We start from the raw sequence: 24,543 nt of genomic DNA, 5'->3' as shown, positions 1-24,543 counted from the left end.
TTGATTTTTTGATATTAAGTTGTGTTAAGTTCTCTGTATATTTTGGATATTAACCCCTTATTGGATGTATGATTTGCAATATCTTCTCCCACTTAGTAGGTTGCCTTTTCATTTTGTTGATGGTTTCCTTTGCTGTGCAGAGCTTTTTAGTTTGATGTGGTCCCACTTGTTCATTTTTACTTTTGTTGCCCTTGTTTGAGGAGACGGGTCCAAGGAGCTCAGTGCCTTTCAATCTGCAGATTCAAGTCTTTGTGTTAGGGAAGAGTTTTTATTGTTATCTATTATTAGTTATTACCTCTCTATGTGTAATAATTTTCTCCTTGTGGAACCTATTTATTGCATATTAGGTCTCCTTAATCTGTCCTTTTTTTCATGATGTATTTCTTTTTACATTCTTATTTTTTGATTTGAAGTATTTCTTGTACTTGTTCTTTAGACCATTACTTTCTTCTTTTCTTTAATCTTACAGATTCAATTGAAGTAGAGAAATAATTTTTAAGGGTTCTTCTTCATATATAGATATAATATGTACTCTGGCTTATTTATATATATATTAATAGATTTAGGTTATTGTCTTTCTTCTTCAGCTTTCCAGCTTTATTTATTCAATGTACTTGCTGTGTTTGTGCTAACTGAACAGAATTAATGTTTTAACTGCTGAGCTGAATGCTTGCCCTTCTTTGCCTCCTCCCCCTGCTGTGTTTTCTTCAGTAGTCCCCGGATCAGATAGCTTCTGCCTTGCTTCTCTTAGGTGCAGACGCCCACGTTAGGAGCCCTAGTCCTTCTGATTGACTGTTAAATTTCTTTACAGAGTAATTTTCCAGTTTTTATTAATTCCTTGGGGGCAAATATCTCTTTTGTTGTGGAGAGCAGTGGGAGAGCAGCCTCCTTGAACTTCTGTTTTTCTCTTGGTTTCCAGTCAGTACGATCCCACCTGCTTTTTGTCTTCCACGAGTTTATCAAGCTCTCTCTCTGGCCTGCTGATTCCACCCATACCATTCTGTTAAGGTTTATTTCCTTTTATTTAGCTTGCTTATTTTTCAGAGACTTGGGGAAGGAGAAATCTGTGTCTCAACATGTATGCAGTCTTGAATTGGAAGTCCACTGGTAGTTTTTTCCATGGCTTTTAAGAGGAAGCTTCTGAAGGGAGCATTTAGTGAAGGCAGAATCTTGGTGTCTGTTACCCAGTCTAGTGGGTCACTAGAGATGTGAATGACTTGTTTCAGTGTCTTCTTCAGGCTGAAAAGTGGGATCTTCCAGGAGAAGAGAGTCTACCACGTCCGGAGTGACTGTGATGAGTTAATGCGTTTGTTTTCCTGTCTGCAAAACAGGGCTAATAATAATGTATCAAACAGTCCTAGTTAGAAGATATAGTGGAAGAAAAAGTGCCATTTTTAAGAGCCACCACCCAAATGATAAAATACTCAGGAATAATCTTAAGGAACTCTAAGACCTATATGAGGAAAATTTAAAACATTACTGAAGGACGTAAACGAAGTTTGGAACAGATAAAAAGATATACCTTGGGGCCTGGCCCAGTGGCACAGCGGTTAAGTGTATATGTTCCGCTTCAGCAGCCCAGGGTTCGCTGGTTCGGATCCCGGTTGTGGACATGGCACCACTTGGCAAGCCATGCTGTGGTGGGCATCCCACATATAAAGTAGAGGAAGATGGGCACGGATGTTAGCTCAGGGCCAGTCTTCCTCAGCAAAAAGAGGAGGATTGGCGGCAGATGTTAGCTCAGGGCTGATCTTCCTCAAAAAAAAAAAAAACAAAAATGATATACCTTATTCATATTTGGGAATATTCAACATCATAAAGATGTCAGTTTATTATAAATTTAATGGGATAATAAGAATGCTTTTTAAAAACCTAGGTAAATTGATCTTAATATAAATTGATCTTGGCTAAATCATGTAGCCAAGGAACCTTCTGGGGAAAAGAAAAACAGCAAGAATGGTGGATAGAGGACTAGTGCAACCAGATCTCATACTATAAAGTCTCAATAATTAAAACCTTGTGGCACTGGTACATGAATAGAAGGCATAGTGGGGTGGAATGGGAAGTCTAGAAATATTGCCAAATATACAGGAAGAGTTAGATATGGTAAAGATGGCTTCTTAAAAACCAGTGGGGATAAATGTATTATTCATGAATACTGTGGGGGAAACTGGGTAGACAACTGTGGAAAATAAAGAAAATTGGAATCCTACCTCATACCAAGGGTAAATTCCAAATGATCAAAGATATGTGTATAAAATGAATCCATAAAAATTTTAAAAGATAAGATGGGAAAATTAAAATTTTTTTGGATCATGGAAGGCATTTTGAACTATGACTTAAAAGGCAAAACCCGTAAAAGAAAGGGTTGTGAAATTCAGGTACATAAAATATAAAACACCTGCATTATACAAAAACAAAGTAAGTGAGGACAAATGACTACCTAAGAAAAATACTTGGAACTCATATTGCAAGTGAAGGATTAGTGTCTTTAATATATATAAAACTAAAAAAAGAAAAAGACAACCACCGAGTAGAAAAATGGGCTAATAGACACAAAGAGGTTTTTTCACTGTTGAGAATTTGTTTTTCAGATATACTTGTACATTTGTAGAAATGATATATTTAGAGACTTATTGTAGCGTTGTTTATATTAACAAAAGACTGAAATAATTCAAGAATCCATCAGTAGGGGGCTAGTTAAATAAACTATGGAATATCTACACAGTGGAATATTATACACTTGTAAAAATAACAAAGAAGCTTTTTAGATACTGATATGAAAAGTTCTCCAGGAAATATTAGAAAACTATACAACAGTAGATAAACATAGTACTTTTTATGTAGAAAGTGTGGTGGTAATGGAGGAATAAAACTCTTCTTTCATTTTTTTACACAAAGAGTAGCATATGTACACATTGCTTTTATAGTTTGTGTGGATATATTTTTTAATATATATGGAAAAAATGGATATATATATAAAGAAAGTCTAGAAGAATATATAAGGGTGGGGAGGTTAGTGGTTAGGGATTGGGCAGATTGGAGACAGGGAGGGGAGGAAGGGTTTCTACTACATTCCTTTTTATACCTTTGTGATTTTTGCATGATAAAACTATAATACCTGTTAAGAATTATATAATATAACAGGCATTTTCTGTTGGAAGTGACCATAACTCAGTTCTGCTGGCTTCAGCAAACCTCTGTTCTGTTTTGACCACCAATACAGTTGACCCCATTAGTGTTACAAGTTCAGTTTCTTTATTTTATGGAAATTTTAGATTTATGTAAGCACTTAATAGTGTATATAAACCAACCAGAACAGAGCTCCTATATTTTAAGGGGCTTTATAATGAAGGTATAAAGGTATATAAGGTAGGAAGGTAGGAAAACATATTACTCCCTATGAGGATAGGTGATGACTTCTGTCGGTTACAGACACACACAGACACCTTGTGGCTTCAGTTGTACAACTTCAGCCATGGGTAAAATTAACAGAGAACACTAAACTCACAGCTTTAGATATATCTCAAAGAGCTGTTCTCTGCAGTGGAAATGAGACATGGTCTTTCACAAACAGACAGATGTAAATTGACTAACAAACCAAATTCTCTGTGTCTCTGACAGAATGTATGCCTGCCTATATCTGTCAAATACCACCACATGGTCAGACCATAAAAAAAGACTACCCAGTCGTTCCCCCTGCCAAACTTAGCATTTATGAGATTCATCCACTTGTTGCAAGTGGCAGCAGTAATTCTTTTTCACTTCTGTGTAGTATTCTATACGTGGAAAATTGTACGAATTATTTAATGGTTGTGTTTTTGATGGGCCTTTTTTTGCCTTAATAAATAAATTTATGATTCTGGTATATATAAATACATTTGATTTTTGCATTTGACTTTATATCCTGTAATCTTGCTAAATTATTTTATGAATTCTAATTGGTTTTAGAGTCTTTTAGGTTGTGTACACATTGTGTCATCTTTAAATGATGAGAATTTTACTTTTCCTTTTCTAATTTCTATACCTTTTACTTTTTCTTGCCTTTTTTAAAAAAACTAAGACCTCAAGTACAATGTTGAATAGAAGACACTCTTGTCTTGTTCATGACCTTGTTGACCTTGCTGACCTTGCTTATCAGTGGGAAAGCATCAGTATTTCAGCTTTAAGCATGATATTAGCTGTGTCTGTGTGTGTGTTTTAATAACCTTCATGTCTCTCTCAATATGTGTTTAAAATATCATGAATAGGTATTAAATTTTACCTATTGAAATGATATATGTTTTTATTCCTTTATTTTAATGATGTGGTCAGTTATAGGGATTAGTTTTAGAATGTTAAAACAATTTGCATTTTGGACTAAAGCTCACTTGGTCACTATATATGTGTTTTGTATACCAATGGGTTTGATTTCCTAATATTTTGTTTAGGAGTTCTGCAGCTGTGTTCATAGTATTGACCTATAATTTTCTTTTCTAGTAATATTTTTATCAGCTTTTGTTATGAAGTCTGTCCTGGCCTCATGGAACAGGTTGTGTGTTGGGGGGAGGCGGTCTTTTATTTTTGTACTCTGGAAGAATATATGTAAGATTGTTATAATTTATTCCTTGATTATTTGAAAGAATTCACCAATGAATCCTTTTGGGCCTGGTGTTTTCATATAGATTCAGTTTCTTTAATAGCTCTAAGACTGTTTAAATTTTTTGGTTTCTTGTTTCAGTTTTGGTAAGTTATGTTCTTCAGGGAATTTGCCGTTTCAACTAAATTCTCAAATATATTGGAATAAAGTTGTTTGTAATGTCCTCAGAATCTTTTTAATGTCTGTAGGCTTTCTAGTTACAGCTCCCTTTTCATTCTTTATATTGTGTGTTCTCTGTTTTTTCTCAATGAATCTTCCTAGAGGTTGTCCATTTTATTAATCTTTCAAAGAATCAACTTTTGGTTTTGCTTTTCTCTGTTATACACCTGCTTTCTACTACATTTATTTCTTCTTTAAAAAAAGCTTTTCTTCCTATTTTTCTTGGATTTTTTTCACCTTGTTCATATTTTCAGTAATAGGCATTTAGAGGTTATGATGTTTGCTCTGTTTTAGTTGTATCCCACACATTTTAACCTATCGTATTTTCCTTATCATTCGGATCAAAATGTTTTGTAATTTCCATTGTGATTTTGTGTATTTGACAAGAGTTATGCAGAATTGTGTTTCATAATTTCTAAACATTTGGGAGAATTTCTAGTTATCTTTCAGTAACTGAATTTTAGTGTAATTCTGTAGTGGTCACAAAACACTTTCTTCATGATTTAAATTCTTTGTATTTGTTGAGACTTGCTTCATCGTCTAGTATTTGGTCTCTTAGTAAATGTTTTACATACACTTGAAAAAAATATATATTTTGTAGTTTGGGTTTAATGTTTTATATTAGTTTAGGTTGAAGAAATGGATTGTTCCAATGTGCTATATACTTACGATGTTTTTGGTCTGCTTATTCTGTCAGTTACTGAGAAAAGTTTGTTAAAATCTGCAACTGGATTTATCTATTTTCCTTTTAGTTCATTCAGATTTTACTGTATGTATTTTGAAGTTGTGTTATTTGTTGCATACAGATTTTATTTATTATATCACACTGTTGATTTGATGCTTTTATCATTATGGAATATTTCCCTTTATCTATTTTAGTTGGAATTTTTAGTCTATTACTTTTTTATTGAGATGTAATTCACATACTGTGAAATTCACTCTTAATTAATCTAATCAAGTGGTTTTTAGCTTGTTCACAAAGTTGCACAACCATTATCGCTATCTGATTCTTGAACATTTCATAAAGAAATCTCTTAGTAGTAGTAACTCTTCATGTCCTCTTCCCCCTAGTCCCTGGCAACTACCAGTATACTTTCTGTCTCTATGAATTTGACTGTTATGAACATTTTTTATATGTGGATTCATACAACATGTCTTTTGTATCTGGCCTTTTTCATTTAGCATGATATTTTCACTTTTCAGCCTTGTGTAGCATGAATCAGCACTTCCTTTTTTTTCACGGCTGAATAATATTTTATTGTATGGATCTGTAACATTTTGTTTATCCATTCTTCAGTTGATGGATATTTTGGTTATTTTCCATTTTTTGGCTATTTTGAATAATATTGGTATGAGTATTCATGTACAAATTCTTGGTGGACATAGGTTTTTATTTCTCTTGGTTAAATATCTAGGAGTGGAATTTACTTGATCATACGGTATTTCTGTGTTTAACATTTTGAGAAATTGCCGAACAGTGTTTTACAGTGGCTGCACTGTTTAAAATCCTACCAGCAATGAATGAGGGTTCCAGTTTCTCCATGTGTTTGCTGACTAGTCCAGTCACTTTACAAATTGTTAATAATATGCTTGGATTGAAGTTTAACATTTTGTTACTTATTTTTTTTCATTTGCCTTCTTTATTCTTTGTGCCTTTATTCTGTCTTTCCTGCTTTCTTTTGGATTAATCAAGTATGTTTTGTTTTGCAAAATTTTCTCCTCTGTCAGCTTTTTAGTTTGTATACATTTATTCATTATTTTTTTAGTGGTTACCGTAAAGATTGCAATGTGTATCTTTGACCTATTTCATTCTTCTCTAAAATAGGACTTATTTCATTTCCAAACTGATAGAAGACTCCTAGCCTGTTTGACTACATGTACCTCTCTTATCCTTTGTGCTTTTTTATGGCTGTTATATACCTTATAGGATATTATTTTTGTTTTTACATCAATTTTTAAATTAATATTTACGTATATTTTCCCACTTTTTACCCTTTATTATGCTCTTCATTCATTTCTGTAGTTTTGGGATCAGTTTGCCTCAGTTGGAAGAACTCTACTGTTCCTTTTATTGCAAGTCTTTTGGTGGTAAATTCTTTCTGCTTTTGTTAATGGATGATTTTGTGATGTAGAGGATTCTAGGTTGGCAATATTTTTTCCTTTTATTATGCTGAAGATTCACTCCATTTCAGTAGATCTCATTTCCATTGAAATGTCCTCCACATTGTTATTACTGCTCCTTGAAAGTCAGCGTGTCTTTTATTTTCTGGCTGCTTTTAAGATTTTCTCTTAGTGTTTGGTTTTTTATCAGTTTGAGTATAATATACTTAGTTTTTTTTTAAATCCTGCTTGAGCTTTATAGAACTCTTGAATCTGTAGTTTGATGACTTTCATCAGTTTTGAGAACTTTTCAGCCATTATTTTTCAAAAACTGCTTTTGTCCCTTTCTTTTATCATCTCTCTTATCTCTGAGTTGACAATTTAGACAAATCTGAGATTTTTTTTTACCAAGTCTTGTGTTTTATGCTGTTTTGTATATTTTTGTCCTTTTTTTCTCTATATTCTTCAATGTGGATATTTTCTGCTGAATTGTCTTTCAGTTCACTAATCCTCTTTTTAACCATATCCATTGTTCTATTAAACCCATCCAGTGAGTTCTTAATTTCAGATATTTTATTTTTCAGTTTTAGGATGAATATTTGATTGTTTTTCATAGATTTCAATTCTCTGTTGAAATTCTTCATCTTTTCATCTGTTTTCCTCTTTCATTTTATGGAACGTATTAGTCATAAATGTTTTTAGCAATTTGATAAAAATTTAACTTAATTCTTCTTACCAGCTTGTCTCACTCTTTTCCCCCTTCTTTGCCCTCGGTGAGAAATTGCTTGTGATCCAGCTCATCCAGCTCATCTTGGAGATTCCTGTCTTTCTGTAGAGTTTAGGCTAGTTGGTTGCCTGGAGACCTCAGTTTTCTGATGGATTCAAGAAAAGTTATGATTTCCTATATGATCTGTCTTTTTTTCTTGTTAGACGGAGAGTGATGCTCTCTACAGCTTTCTACATCATAAGCAGAAGCCAGAAATCCATCCTGGCTATTTTAAAGTCCCTTTCTGATCATTCTAAAATCTGAATCAAATGTGAGTCTCATTGTACTTTGAATATTTTTTCTCCAATTTTATTCATTGTTCCTTTTTTTTTTTTTAAGCATGCCTTGTAATGTTTGTTGGATACCAGAGGAAGTGGATGAAAAATTCACAGAAGGTCTTTAGAATGTTGCTTTACTCTGAAGATAGTTTTCCTTCTGGCAATTCTGATTTTGTTAAGGCTTGCTTTTAGGCTTTGTTAGAGCTTGTCTGTTGCTATTTTGTTCTTAGTCCTAAGGCATGGCTTTCCTGGAGTCTCATTTGAGAGCCCAGGGATTTTTTTTCAGTGCTCCTCTATCTTAGTGGTGCTTGCTTGCTAACCTTCATCTCCTTGGTATTGCTGGGCTGCTGAAATATCTGCTTGGCTCTTTAGTTGCCCATTCACTGTTTTTTGATAGTTTCTTGGCATCTTGTCCTACATACTTGTAAGCTTAGTAATAAGTTAACAGTTTGAGAGGAATCTCCATGTAGAGTTTTGGACTTCTTCTCTACAGGTCTTTTGAAGGGGCATTTTTCACCCTGAAGCCCCATCTGCTTTGGCAACCCCAACTTCCACCCTCTTCCTCTTCAGCTCAGTTAGACTACAATATTTTGCTTAGGCTCTATTTCCCATCATTGATTTAGAAAATTTCTTATACAAAAAGATTGATTATATGTGGAATTTGCTTCATGGGTTTTCCTTCTCCCAAAGAATTTAGCCCCAGAAGTGCTACCTGTATTGCTTGCTTTCCTGTGCCTTCAGATAAGTAGTTTTATGTTTTGTCCAGCATTCACAGTTGTTCTCCTCAGGAGTGCTAGTTCAATCCACTATGCTTCATAAATTGGAACCAGAAGTACCATCTCTCTCCTTTCATCCTGGAAATTTACTAATGCTTAGCACTGTTCTGTAAATATTGATGGTTGTTGGAAATTTTCTCAAGGCTCCAACTGTGTTGAACAGATAAAATCAGTCCTTTTATAATAATTACCACAGACCATAAAGGATAATTAGTTATAAACTTCACTTTTATCTCCTGGAATAAAAGCAGGTGTTTGGCACGTCAGGAAAGATCTCTGAAAGCTAGAGTAGACATGCAGGATCAATAGTAGCCATGAAGCTCTTTGAACTGCAAATCTGATGTGATTTTCTGTTCTTTTGAATTATGATTATTTGAAAGCTTTCATGGAAATAGGAATTCTTATCACAGTCTCTCATGTTTTGGTCTCTAGGAAGATGAAGTCCTCCATTCATTCTGAAGAGGATGATTTTGTTCCAGAACTACACAGAAACGTTCACCCTCGAGAGCGGCCTGATTGGGAAGAAACACTTAGTGCAATGGTAAATCAGTTTTATGCATATGTGTATATGTATGTCTTACTTACATAAGGAAAAGGAACTGAGGAAGCATTAGTCACACCAAAAAACTTTTTGTTGTTGCTTAGTTTATTTATTCAGGAAATGTCTATTGAGCAAATACTCTATTCCAGGCACTGTTTTAGACTCTCTGGGCCTGAAAAAAATACACATATTTCCTGCCTTCATGGAGCTTATATTTTCACAGGGTAGGAGGAGAAGCAAATAACTAAATATATAATATGTCAAGTGGTGGTATGTGCTGTTGTAGAAAATTCATGAAGAGTGGTGCGGTTACAGAGTGGTAGAATAGAGTGTGAAAGGATACTTACTTGTAATATGGGGTAGTCACAGATGGCCTTTTGGAGAAGGTGAGATTTGAGCAAATACCTGAAGGATGTGAGGGAGTGAGGATGTGTTTATCTGGGAACAGATCATTTTAGGCAATGGAAGAACAAAGACTGTGCCATAGGATTAAAAAGCAAGCTGCAGGAAACACAAGTAGGACATGTGGTTGAAGTTGAGCCGGGGAAAAGTAGAAGGAGTTAAGGTCAGAGAAGTAGTTTGGGTGGCTGGAGAGCAGATCATATAGTTTCTTGTGGTCCATTATAAGGACTTTGTTTTTTTTTTTTTTGCTGAGTGAGATGGGAAACCATTGGATGATTTTTGGCCAAGAAGTGACATGATCTGGCGTAGAATTTTAAAGGAAGTCTCTGGTTGTTGTGAATAGGCTAAAGGGAGAGGCAAAAGAAGAAATAGGCAGACCAGTTAGAAGGTTGTTATAGTGGCTGAACAGTGATGGCAGCTTGAACAGAGTGGTAGATGTGGTGAAAAATGGTTAGATTCTGGATATAGTTTTATAGATAAAGCCAACTGTTTTTAGTAATGATGGGGGATATAGAGAATGAGATAAAGAGAAGCGAAGAATGACTTCAGGTTTTTTGGCGTCATCAACCTGAAGAATGGAGTTTACATTCACTGAGATGCTGGAAAAGCATTGTTGGGGATTAGGTGGAAACATCCTGTGCAGTGTGGTTTTCCACATGACAAATTTGAGATACCTGTGTAATCTGTTACAATGTGTTGTAATTCAGGTCTGTTAATAAGAAAATGAAACTCTTTTTTCATTGAGAATAACATTTTACTTAATTGTAGTTAAAAGTTAGTATTTCTCATCATCAGAATTGAATGCAAGTGTTCATCTGTCAATGCTGATCTATAATAAGATTTTACATATTTCATTTTTGAAAGTGCTTTTTTGCTCGGATAGGTACTGCCAAATACATCAGTTTATGATCATATGATGTTAATTGAGCATATTCATTGCTGAGAAGGCATTTATAGAATTCTGTTAGATTCTTCTGTTGATATTTGCCTTTTAGCATAACATTACATCGCAAACTTCTAAATGAAGATTAGGTGGAAGCTCCTCAAAATGGATTTTGCGGTGTGGAAATATACTTTGCATTTGTATTGTGGTCTCAAAAACCCTGCTGGAACTGTAGTTTGAGCTCGGGAAATGTATTCACTGCAAATTTTGTGTGGTAATGGACGTCTCCCTTCTTGTTTTAACCTTTGATAGCTTGAGAAGTATGTATAGCAGCTTGTGATTACTTGCAATTTTAACATTTAACATTTTAACATTTAGCATTTAACATTAATTTTAAGTATTATCACTGGGGTAAGTTTCTCATATAAGCTATATTTTGTGTTGTAATTTTAGGTTAAAATCATTAAGAAGTAGTGTCAAATCTGCAGCAAAAACTAATTATGAAAGCCATTTAGTGTTCAATAGCAGAGGTTGAAAGTGTGTCCAATTAAGCCTTTTTCTACTCCACACATATTTTTTACCAAAATATGTTATAATGGATCTTAATAGATTTCACTTCAGGTTGTACCGAATTAATGTTTGCTGAATTTATTTGAGAATATTGTCACCTGTGGTTGTCCCATGAGGACTGTTCATAGGGGCTCATTTTTCAGGTCCTTTAAACTCAGCATTGAGTCTTCAACAACTGAGCAATGTTGGTTATATTTGTTGACTCATCAAGAATCAAGGAAGACCACTTGAAATCGTTCCCCTTGTCTTTTAATTGACTATTGATTTTGCTCCAAATGACCTCAACTCTTGAAGTAACTGTTCTCATCAAAAGGCTTAAACAGTTTGTTTTCCCTGGACACATTTCTTTGGCTACTGTAGTCAAACGTGATTTACTTGCCTCACAGCTGGTGAATGGCTTTCCTTGCTTGGCTCACAAATGAGCTACCTGGAAATTTACTTTGGATGCAATCTTGTTTTAATTTTTGTGAAGAAATTCTGTGTGATGATATACTCTATTTTAGAATTTTCGAATTTTTCAGATGGTTACTTTCCTCTGAGTTGAAGATACTGTGATGAGTGCATTGTTTGGTAACGTTGGTGTATATTCTCTTCTTTTAACACAGCTGTGAATGTCACTGCATAATACACACCATGTTTTGCCATATAATTTGATAACAAAACCCACAGTCTTCTGGCCTTAAAAGCATGACATTCAAAATCCACTTATCTCTTCTTTGCTTCTTTTTACATAATGTGTATGAATTGGTAATTTAAAAAATATAGTTTGGCAATACATGTGGAACTTGAATGCTGTTGAGTTATAACTCAATACTGTGTTTTATGTTGTGCTGAGCAGCAGTGTGAACTGATGAGAATGCCACGTAAGGTCTCATTCTCAGCTACTTAGTTCTGTCATTGTAACGTGAAAGCAGCCGTAGATAACCCATAAATGAGTATGGCTGTGTTTCAATAAAACCTTTTTTATGGACACTGATATTTGAATTTCAAGTGATTTTCACATGTCATTAGATATGTCTTTCACATGTCTTCTTTTGATTTTTTCCCCAAACATTTAAAAATGTAAAAATTAGTTTTAGCTTGTGGGCTGTACAAAAACAGGCAGCGGGCTGGGTTGGTTCTAGTTTCTTGACCCCTGCCTTATCATGTAACTGTAAATTAACATGTAAGGCTCCAGAGAGAAAATGGCTTTATTTTTCTTATGTATGTTGTTTATATTGCTATCATAATATTTAATCTCATTCTAGCTGGTTATGAATTTTTCTCTCTCTCTTACTATATTGTGAGCTCTTTGATGAAGGATAGAGATCATCTTATATCAATTTTATTGAAGAATACAGTTTAAAAGAGGATGTAATCATGACTCTCATACAACTATAAAATGAGCACATGCCAAAGATATTTAACTCATTAATTAATGAAGGAATCAGTCCAGTGTGGTTCAAAGGAGAGTTCAGAGTGCCTTACTGTTATATATCAGTCATGCTAAATGGATGCAAATGGATGCAAAATTGGCAAGACTGTTCACTTCCACTGGACACAATTTGTATTTCTATGGACAGGAATTATTGGTGCTATCAGTTTTCTACAAGTTAACTTCTACTCTTTGGAGATGTAAAATAGCCTAATCAGAGACCATCAAGTCCCACACCCCTATTGAGTCAAGGAATCCCTGGAGGTGCCTTCTGTTGAAAGGATGGTCGCTAAAATCTTTTGCCCATTTTTGCCTACAATTTGTATAGCCTCCAAAAAATGTACGTTGAATTTATTGAATGGGAAGAAACATGATCTTTTTTGTTATGTGGTGATTTGTTTACCCTCTATTAAAATGTCATATGCTGTATGCATAGAAAGATACTGAATTTTCTTCTCTGGAGTCCACATTTATTTGTCTATGGAAATTACCATTTATATCATATGTTATTAGAGTAGCATATTGTTATATTGGTACTCTGATTTTTTCCTGTGTAACCTTCTTGAGGGCAGGTGGTATAATCCTCTTTCTTTTGTTTTTTTTGCTGAGGAAGGCTAGCCCTGAGCTAACATCTGTGCCAGTCTTCCTCCACTTTGTATATGGGCCGCTGCTACAGCATGGCTGATGAGTGGTGTAGGTCCATGCCCAGGATCTGAACCTGTGAAGCCAGGCTCCCGAAGCGGAGCATGCTGAACTTAATAACTCTGCCATAGGGCCAGCCCTATAATCCTCTTTTTTTAAAAAAAAAATCATCACACTCAATAAATAGTATATTTCTAGGTTGTAAAAACTGAACAGTGAATGATGAAAAAGATATAAATGAGATTACAGCTACTATTTTACTACACTGTTTAGAAAATCATATTGATTTTAATGAGGAAGTAAGAGTAAAGAAAATTTGGGACCTTTCTCTCTTTCAATAATAATCTAAGTGAAATACGACTTCGGGAATGAAGTTTATTGTTAAGAGAAACCCTTATAAAATGTTTGTCCAAAACAATTCCATTAGTTAAGTTTTGAGTTCTTTAGAAATAAAAGGCTTAAATGTTGAACTTTTATTGATTTGTGTGTTATGGCCAGAATATTAGTTTTTTAAATACACGTTTAAAAGAAAGCCAGGGGCTGGCCTCGTGGTGCAGCAGTTAAGTTTGCACCTTCTGCTTCTCGGCAGCCCGGGGTTCACTGATTCGGATCCCAGGTGCGGACATGACACTGCTTGGCAAAAAGCCATGCTGTGGTAGGCATCCCACGTATAAAGTAGAGGAAGATGGGCATGGATGTTAGCTAAGGGCCAGTCTTCCTCAGCAAAAAGAGGAGGATTGGCAGTAGTTAGCTCAGGGCTAATCTTCCTCAAAAAAAAAAAAAATAAAACAATAAATAAAAGAAAGCCAGAAATTCCTGAGTGAAGAATTTAAAAAGTTTTATAATAGTCATTTTTTTAATTGAGATATAATTGACCTATAACATTAGTTTCAGGAGTATAACATAATGATTCAATATTTGTGTGTATTGCTAAGTGATCACCATATTAAGTGTAGTTAACATATCACCACAGATAGTTACAAATTATTTTTCTTGTGGTGAGAACTTTTAAGATCTAATCTCTTAGCAACTTTCAAATATAGTATTATCAACTGTAGTCACCATGCTGTACATTACATCCCCAGGATCTATTTATTTAAAAACTGGAAATTTGTACCTTTTGACCACCTTCACTCATTTTGCCCATCCCCCTCTCCCCACTTCTAGAAATCAACAATCTGTTCTTTGAGGTTTTTTTTTTTAAGATTCCACATAAAAGTGAGATCGTAATGGTATTTGTCTTTCTCTGTCTGACTTTTTTCACTTAGCATAATGCCCTCAAGATCCATTCACATTGTCACAAGTAGCAAGATTTCCTTCTTTTTTATGGCTGAATAATATTCCATTTGTGTGTGTGTGTGTGTGTGTGTGTGTGCGCGTGCGCACACTATATCTTCTTTATCCATTCACCCATCAATGGACACTTAGGTTGCTTTCGTGTCTTGGCTGTTGTAAACAGTGCGGCACTGAACATGGAGTTGCAGCTCTCTTTTAAAATTAGTGTTTTCATTTTCTTCAGATGAATACCCAGAAGTGAAATTGCTGGAGCTTATGGTAGTTCTGTTTTTATTTTTTTTGAGGAAACTCCATACTGCTCTCCATAGTGGCTTTACCAATTTACATTCCCATCAACAGTGCACAAGCATTCCCTTTTCTCCACATCCTCACTAACACTAGTTATTTCTTGGTATTTCTTGTCTTTTTGATAATGGCCATTCTAATAGGTGTGAGGTGATATCTCATTGTGATTTTGATTTGCGTTTCCCTGTTGATTAGTGATGCTGAGCACCTTTTCATGTACCTGTTGGCCGTCTGTATGTCTTCTGTGGAAAAATGTCTGTTCAGATCCTCTGTCCACTTTTTAATCAGATTGTTTGTTTTTTTGCTATTGAGCTGTATGAGTTCTTTATATATTTTGAATGTTAATCCCCTACCAGATACTTGCTTTGCAGATATTTTTTCCCATTCAGTAGTTTGCCTTTTCATTTTGTTGGTGGTTTACTTTGATGTGCAGAAGATTTTTAGTTTGATGTAGTCCCACTTATATATTTGTGCTTTTGCTGCCTTTGCTTTTGGTGTCAAATCCAGAAAATCATTGCCGGAACTGATTAAGGAGCTTACCACCTGTGTTCTCATCCAGAAGTTTTATGGTTTCAGGTCTTATGTTCAAGTCTTTAATCCATTTGGAGTTAATTTTTTGTGTATGGCATAAGATAGTGGTCCAGTTTTATTCTTTTGCATGTGTCTGTCCAGTTTCTCCAACACCATTTATTGAAGAGACTGTTCTTTCCCCATTATATCTTCTTGGCTCCTTTGTCGTAAATTAACTGACCATATATGTGTGGGTTTATTTCTGGGCTCTGTATTCTGTTCCATCAATCCGTGTGTCTGTTTTTATGCCAAAATCACACTGTTTTCGTTATTATAGCTTTGATATATAGTTTGAAATCAGGAAGTGTGATGCCTCCAGCTATGCTCTTCTTTCTCAAGATTGCTTTGGCTGTTTAGTATCTTTTGTGGTTTCATACAAATTTTAGGATTTTTTGTTTTGTTTCTGTAAAAAATACCGTTGGAATTTTGAATCTGTGGATTGCTTTGAGTATCATGGAAATTTTATCAGTATTAATTCTTCTGATCCATGGACACAGAATATCTTTTTATTTGTTTGTATCTTCCATTTCTTTCATCAATGTCTTACAGTTTTGTTTTTCTTTTTTCTTTTTTAAATATTGGCACCTGAGCTAACAATTGTTGCCAATCTTTTTCTTTTTCCTTCTTTTTTCTCCCCAAATCCCCCCAGCACATAGTTGTATATTTTAGTTGTGGGTCTCTGTAGTTGTGGCATGTGGGACGCCGCCTCATCATGGCCTAATGAGCAGTGCCATGTCCGTGCTCAGGATCTGAACCCTGGGCCGCCGAAGTGGAGCATGCGAGCTTAACCACTCGGCCATAGGGGCTGGCCCCCGTCTTTTTTTCTTTTTTATTATTATTTTCTTTTGAGGAAGATTAGCCCTGAGCTAACATCTGCTGCGAATCCTCCTCTTTTTCCTGAGGAAGACTGGCCCTGAACTAACATCCGTGCCCATCTTCCTCTACTTTATATGTGGGATGCCTACCACAGCATGGCTTGACAAGTGGTGCCATGTCCGCACCTGGAATCCTAACAGGCGATCACCAGGCTGCCGAAGTGGAACGTGCTAACTTAACCGCTGGCCACCAGGCCGGCCTCGAATGACTTACAATTCTCAGTGTTTAGGTCATTCACCTCCTTGGTTAAGTTTACTCCTAGGTATTTTATTCTTTTTGATGCAGTTGTAAATGAGATTCTTTTCTTCTTCTTTTTTTTGTTTTTTTTTGAGGAAGATTAGCCCTGAGTTAACATCCGCTGCCAATCTTCCTCTTTTTGCTGAGGAAGACTGGCCCTGAGCTAACATTGGTGCCCATCTTCCTCTACTTTATATGTGGGATGCCTGCCACAGCATGGCTTGACAAGTGGTATGGAGGTCTGTACCCAGGGTCTGAACTGGTGAACCCCAGGCCACTGAAGCATAATGTGCAAACTTAACTGCTGTGCTGGTAGGCTGGCCCTGAGATTATTTTCTTAATTTCTCTTTCTGATAGTTTATTATTAGTGTAGAGAAACGCAACAGATTTTTGTATATTGATTTGTATCCTGCAGCTTTACTGAATTTATTAGTTCTAACAGTTTTTGGTGGAGTCCTGAGAGTTTTCTATATATAATATTGTATCATCTGCACATAATGACAAGTTTTACTTATTCCTTTCTGATTTGAATGTCTTTATTTCTTTTTCTTGCCTAATTACTCTGGCTAGGACTTCTAGTACTACATTGAATAGACGTGGTGAGAGTGGGCGTCCTTGTCTTGTTTCTAATCTTAGAGGAAAAGCTTTCAGCTTTTCACTGTTGAGTATGATATTAGCTATGGGCTTGTCATATATGGCCTTTATTATGTTGATTTGTGAGACAATAATATGAATTTTCCTTTTTCTTTTCTGTTTCCTCTTTCCTCTTTTTTATTTTTTCTTTTCTTTTTTTTCTTATTTATTTTCTTTCTTTTTTTTAAGACAAAAGTGAGACCATTGGTACATTTTTCTTAGACTCCTCGAAAGTACCCTTGGTATTTGGACCATTTCCTGCTCTATTGACTGCTTTCTAAAGAGGAACGAGGATTGATAGAAGAGCTAGATTATTTCTTCTTGAATAATCTTGGGGAAGAGGTAATTTTGGAAGAAGTGTGTATTTGGCTTATTGCTTCTTAGACTGATAGGTGTTCACTCTGTATGGTACTTAGACTGGTTCCTTTTACCCATCAAGCTATAAAACATTTGCAGTTTGCATAAAAGAAAAGTCTTTTCAGATGCTCCTTAAATGAATATCTTTAGCTCTTTTATTACTGTCTGATGTTTAACTGTTTATTTTTAACTGATGAGTGAATTTTACTTATAATTCAGAGAAACTGATGGTGTTTATCATTTCAGTCTTTAAAAGCCAAATGTTTTGTTTAGTGTTGCTTCGTGAACAATCACAAAGGCAGCCATTGATTAATATGCAAAGCCCAGGTTTTGAATTTCTGCCCGTGTATTCAGAGCTCTTCAATAAACAGCTCCAAGCCCACCCCATTCCCTGGCGCATCCTGTTCTGGCTGGACATTGTGGGGATTCTCTGGCGTGAATTGATGGTGTTAATTAGTGAAGATAATTGATGCACTCCTAAGAGCTCTGGGATGTATATTAGGTCGAATTGCATGAAATTGTTAATTTTATGGGTTAAAAGTGTTGAAAATTGGCATTTTATAAAAGTTAAGCCTAAAATCTTTTAAACTAATCTTAAACCCAGCATTTTATTGTTAATTATTAAACTGAAAATTATGTTGCAATTATGGTGCTATTTAAGGCTTTATGTGATCTGGATGTTACTTTTTCTGAGAGAATTTGTTATATAGCTTTTCAAAAAAAATTTGAACTTATGAAATATTCAAGGAGAAAAGTACTTAAAACGTGCAGTTAGAGGAATAATGATTCTTATAGATCTCAACTGGAGTGTCATGGATAGTGTAGAATTTTGCTCTTTCTTCTTTTAGTAGAAATTTTCGTATTAAATGTCTCCCTCATTTGTGTTTCTTTCTTCCCTTCTACCCTTCTTCTATTTGTACCCTGCCTTATTCCAAAAAGAATTTATATTTTATATTTTTATCATATATATTTAATATTACATGCAAATTTCTAGTAGTAGATCTGGTATACAAAATTCAAGTGTAGAAACAAACCTGTATCATTTTCTAGCAGCACTGAAGACTAGCAATAATTTACCTGAATAAAGTACCTATAAAGGTAGTAGTATACTCTTTTTAGATTTTCCTAGGTACCTTTATATAAAACATCTGGTAAAATTATATACAGCATAGGAACCCTGTATTGTCAGTAAATTAAATACCTGTTGAATAAGTAGGATTATCTCTAATGATCAGGGCAAATGGGAGTGAGTTGAAGGAAAAGTTGAATCTCCATTATAGAAAAGTATGAATTTCAGAATATTTAAAAATTTTGCTAATATGTCAATGTGTTAATGTTTAGATTGATTAACCAGCTGTTGCCCAGTAGTGAATTTGTGATTATTGTACTAATGGTACTTGCTATTAATTTTTTCTAAGTTATTTTAAACCTTGCCCCTGAGTAATGTTTTTCCCAGCTATTAATTGGTTCTCTCTGAGAAGATATTATTTTCTAGTAGAGGTGAACTTTAAGGCAATTCCTTTGCTGCAGAAGAACTAGTTATAATCCGTTTCAGGTTTTTTTCTTTGGTGATCCCACCCTGTTGTTTCCACTTAAAGTAGAAAATTAAATACGTATAACAGTACAGCTTACTCCTGGCGCTTAATTGATGGTGTGTGTGTGCTGCCTGAATTATCCACATACTTGAATCTACCTGCCTCCTCCTTTTTCTTCCTATTTCTGTTTTTAGCTCCTGCATTTTGGGAGTTCTAGATAACATATTGGAGGAAATAAGTGAAGAGAATTGTTTCATAATCTGTTCTTAACATTAAAGGTATTTTGTGTCAAAATTCTTTGGAAAATATTCACACAGATAACTCTGTTAATTGAATTTCTTTGTGATATACTAATTCTTTAAGAATCATTTTAGTGATACTGTTGTTCACCATAATATACTATAGATTTAATAAATTTAGCTTTTCTGTGGTATTGGGATTATTAGGTTTTTCCCCATTTTCTCTTTTTCCTTTGTAAGGAAGGGAAAAATACTTAGACTAAATAAAGATTTAAAAGCTTCTATAAACATATTTCAGAGGTTTGTTGCATGTATTACCTATGGTTACGTGTGGTTGAGGATGGAAACTGGCAGTCCTGTTTGCCTTTCTTGACAGACCAATTTTGGGTCTCATGAAGCTGAAATCAAGGCGTTGGCTGGGTTGGGCTCTCATCTGAAGACTGAAGAATCTGCTTCCCAGCTCACTCAGGCTGTGAGCCGAATCTAGTTCCTTGTGGTTCTTTCTCGTTCCCAGGTCTGAGGCCCCTGTTTCCTTGCTGGCTGTCAGCTGCATGGGGGTAGGAGCGCTGTTTTCTTATCCCAGAAGCTCCCTGAATTCCTCCTCACTTGGCCACCTTGGTCTTCAAAGCCAGCAGCGGCACCTTGAGTGCTCATTCTTTAAATCTTTTCTGACTTTCCCTTTGGCTACCACCTGGAGAAGACTCTGCTTTTGAAATTCTTAATGTGATGACATTAGGCCCACCCAGGTATTTTTTGTATTTTAAGATCAGCTGACCTGGGACTTGAATTACATCTGCAGCATCTCTTCCCAGTGTTACCTGGGTCAGTGTTTGATTAAATGACCAGGAGGGAGAAATCTTGACGGAGTTGCAGGGGGCACAGCTCTTGAGAATTTTGCTTATGAGAGAGTTATATAGTTTTTCTCTGTTGTTTGTGGTTCATAATATATTTAACATATATGACAACATTAGTTGATGGAAATTACTGATATTCCAGAAATTTTAAAACCACTAATACTCTGTAAAACTGATTGCCTGGGAGAAGTTTATGTATATACTCTGTTGTAATTGGTGTTAAATGACAACTCTTAATAAACGAGTTTAAACCCTATAATATAGAATGTGTTATTGATATTTCATTATTATTAGGACCTTGAGTTTGTTTTATATATTTCGCTTTGATGAATATCTTTGTGATGAATTTGCCTTTTCTTTTTACTGTTATCTTATGGGGGATTACTTATCTGAAGAGTGTGAAGATCCTCACACTCTTGTCAGAAGGATTTTGTGAATTCATATTCTAAGCAGTAATGTTTGGTGTCTTTCGTACCATATCTTTTCAATCTTAAAAATTTTTAGTCTTTTATATTTTGATAGGAGAAAAGCTGTTTCTCATCGTTGTAATTTTTCTTTTAAAAAATTCGACTGTCTTTGAACTTTTTTCTTCCATATGCCTATATTAGATGTAGTAAGTTTTGTGATAAAAATTCAATTTAAAATAAATACTGTGACTAATGCAGTATGGCAAGTTGCTTCTTCTTTCTTGGTCTCAGTTTCCTCTTTGGAGTGGAATGGCTGATTGAAATTTCTTTCAGCTCTGTGATTGTATATTAAACACCTTCCCTTACCCTATTTTTTAGTTAAAACCTGTAATACTCATTAGCATTCTGCTGGTACCTGTTACAATGGACTTTACAGTCTTTTAGAGAAGATAATCACACACATAGATAATACAGAAGACGTGGGCTTAGTGGTGGGCTGCCTGTGGAAGTGGCCCACTTATGTTTCTTTATCAGAACATGGTGTGTTACACTACACTACTGTTAAATCACTTTACAGTTATTCAGTCAACGTTAGAGATTTACTTGGGTTTGGGATCAAGAGTATAGCAGTTTGAAAGATTCTTTAAAGATGTGTTATTATTTGCAGGAGTGGTAGACTATTTTTCTGGGTTAGGGAGTCCTGAAGCAGACAGGAAGAAACACTGCCAATTCCTATTTTTGCAAGTTTTCGATATCAAATTATGTTTTCCTGAAATGGATGAACTGTTCCCTATGTGGTTTAACTGGTTCAGATTGTGGAGAAACAAATACTTTCCTTGTTATAGATGCCCCATTTTTTCAGACTGTATTAACTTTTTACCAGTAAGGATATATTTTTGCCTTATATTTAGCTTGTGGTAAACTATAGGCCTTAGACCTTGTTACTTTTTCTTGTCAGAAAAAGTGTGCTCCTCCCATACTTAAGTAATTGAGTTTTGAGCATAAATTCAGGGCTTTAATTTTTATTCGTGATGAACTTTAATCATTTTGGTTTGTCTTTGTAGCCTATTAAAATAAAATCTCTTTGAATTCTGTCTTTCAGAGTATTAATATCCCTTTGTTTCCTTCTGCCTATAAATTTGGAAACTATGTCATATATATTTTTAATTGTCCTTTATAAAATTTTGAGAAATTTAGAAATGAGCCTCCTTCCTGTTGCACAGTAACTTGCCATATACTTGACAGTCACTTAACATTCTTGTGTGTTTAATCAGCTTCAAGTTTGTCTAAGGGTATTAATGTTGAATTCCCATTTTAAAGTCCTATCCGTGGTGTAGCACAAAGACTCAGCTCTGTGCTTTGCTGTGGTTGTGTCACTGTGCCTTCTGTGTGTCTGTTCTGTCATTCTAGCAGCCGCACGTAAACATCCCTCCCCAAAAACAAAGTGCGTAAGAGTTTCTATTTAATTTCTTTGATTTATACTTGTATCTCATGCTGAAAAGCTTAGTTTTTAATTACATTAACAATAACTTGTTTGCTTTAATCTTCTATTTTTGATAGTTTCAAAATAACATTACAAATATTACTGAAAACAGTTTTTTCTGTTTTATCTCTAGGATATATTCTATGTGGGATCTGTTACTTTGTGTTACTGTCATTCGAAGTAATTCCTGTCTGTGTGCTTAAGCCTCCAATTTAAAATGATTAGGTTCGATTGTTTTATTTGGCTTTTGATTTTCAGGGATTGCCTTTTTTGCCATTTGAATTTAGTTTAGTTTTACAAATATTTAAAACATTTATACGGCCCCCAAGTCTGAACTACAAAACAAGGCATTTGGAAAAATTTAGCTTTGAGTATCTCTATCTTTGTTTCTCCCATGTGTAGACATTTTAATTGTTTTTTGGTTTATTCTCTCTCTCTTTCTTTTGGTGAGGAAGATTGGCCCTGAGCGAACATTCATGCCAGTCTTCCTCTATTTTGTATGTGGGATGGCTGCCACAGCATGGCTTGATGAACGGTATGTAGGTCCATGCTCGGGATTGGAACCCATGAACCCCAGGCCACCGAAGCAGAGCGTGCGAACTTAACCACTACACCACTGGGCTGGCCCCTCTTCTCTCACTTTTTAAAAATAAGAAAATACACATATTTTTATAATTGCCCTCTTTTTAGTTAAAGGATAGACTATTCTTATACCATGCTTTCTTTTTTTTCCCACTTAGTATATGCAGAAGATTACTTTATAGCAACAGATTGAAATCTTCCTCATTCCTTTTAAGCTGTGACTATTCCATTGTATGGATGCAACACAGTTTATTTGATCATTCTGTTATTGATGGACATCTAGGTTCTTTTCCCTCTTGAGGTACTAGGGATGTCTTGCAAAGGATAACCTTATACATATGGCACTTTGTACTTTTGCCACTACACGAAGAAAATGGGGAAAAAAATTCTCTATTATTTTGGTAAGATTTGAAGACAGCAGAGGTGAATATGTCTTCAGTTTACAATTCTCAACTAGAAGGCTTGCTTGTCATTATGAATGGGTTTTATCAGATAATTTTTCTGCATCTATTGTAACAATCTAATCTTTTTCTCCATTAAGTTTAATTATAATTAAGATTAAATTATAATAATAGATTTTCTATTGTTACATCATCCTTGCCTTCCTGGGATAAATTCAATTTGGTTATGATATATATTTTTAGATTAATACAATGATGGGTTTGGTTTGCTATTTAAGATATTTTTATGCGTCTCTGTTAACAACTGAGGTTGGCCTATAATTTTCTGTTCTCAAGCTGTTGTCTGCTTTTTCCCATTTAATTTTTTCCTGTACTTTTTCATTGAGATATAACTTATATACAGAGAAGTCGCAAATATTGTATGTAGAGTTTGGTGAATTTTTGCTTATGTTTTTCTCATGTGACTACCACCCAGATTTAAGCATAGAATTTTTCCTGAAATTCAGAAAGCTCCCTTGAGTGTCTCCCAGTTAATACTTTTTCCACCAAAGGTAATCATTGTTCCTATGCATGAAATCCTACAATATGTACTCCTTGTGCCTGGAGTCTGTTGTGTATATAATAGAATCCCATTGTGGTTTTTATTTGTATTTCTATGGTAATGATTTATGTTTAGGACCATTTCAATTGCTTATTGGCCATTGAAATGTCTTCTGTGTTGTGTTTATTCAAGTCTTGCATTTTTCTTCTCTTGAGTTGCCTATCTTTTTTAAAATTGAATTTTAGATGTTCTTTATAAATTATGGATACTACTCCTTTATCAGTTTTAGGTATTTCCAGTTTCTTCTTCCAGACTCCAGCTTGCCTTTTCACGTACTTAGTGGTATCATTTGGTAAACAGAAATTCTTAGCTTTAGTGAAGTCCCATTTATTAAATTTTTTTGATTATAATTATTCTTTGTGTATTTTAAAGATATCTTTGCTCACCTCAATGTTATAAAGGTATTTTCTAGAAGAACTTGTTCACCTTTTATATTTGGGTCTATGAGCTATTTAAAATGGATATTTGTGTGTGATATGAGATAGGGATCAACATTAATTTTTATCAATATAGAAACCGATTGACCTAGTATATTTATTAAAATGACTGTCTTTTTTCCTGACTTAATTATAGTGGTGCCTTTGTCATGAATCAGATGACCATGTTATTGGCTACTGAGTGAATTCTCTGATTTGTTCCATTGTCCCATTTATCTATTCTTGGGCAAGTACCACACTGTGTTAGTTATAATTTTATAGTAAATCTTGATAACTGGTAGAATAAATCTTCCAGCTTTGCTTTTCTTTTCATCTTTATGTCTTGCATTTCCATATAAATCTTTAGAATTAACTTGGCAGTTTACACAGATAAATCTGTAGATAATTTTGGGGAGAAATGAAACCCTGACAGTATTTTATCTTTGAGTCTATGTGCAAATGAGGTGTGTATAATATTTGTGTATAATATATGTTAATTTACAGTTTCTTAAATTTTGAAAAATGTAGTTTTTAGTGTAGAAGTCTTTCATATATTTTATTAGACATGCTCCTGGATATTTGATGTTTTCTTCTTCAATGT

The 24,543-nt window shown here is 34.7% G+C and overlaps 1 protein-coding gene across 7 annotated transcripts in view; it reads left to right on the top strand.

The window, feature by feature from the left end:
- ARHGAP32 (Rho GTPase activating protein 32) overlaps positions 1-24,543 on the top strand; it is a 320,124-nt gene that overhangs the window by 105,292 nt on the left and 190,289 nt on the right. For all 7 annotated transcript variants that reach the window (XM_070272953.1, XM_070272951.1, XM_070272952.1 and 4 more), the window contains exon 2: positions 9,151-9,259. In XM_070272953.1, coding sequence (XP_070129054.1) covers positions 9,155-9,259 — 105 coding nt within the window. In that variant the 5' untranslated portion in view covers positions 9,151-9,154. The remainder of the gene's footprint in view (positions 1-9,150; positions 9,260-24,543) is intronic.

Source organism: Equus caballus, chromosome 7, assembly GCF_041296265.1.
Source record: "Equus caballus isolate H_3958 breed thoroughbred chromosome 7, TB-T2T, whole genome shotgun sequence".
NCBI classification, from domain to species: Eukaryota; Metazoa; Chordata; class Mammalia; order Perissodactyla; family Equidae; genus Equus; species Equus caballus.
Note: the sequence above shows the minus strand (reverse complement) of the source record. Positions and strands in the feature narration are given on the sequence as shown.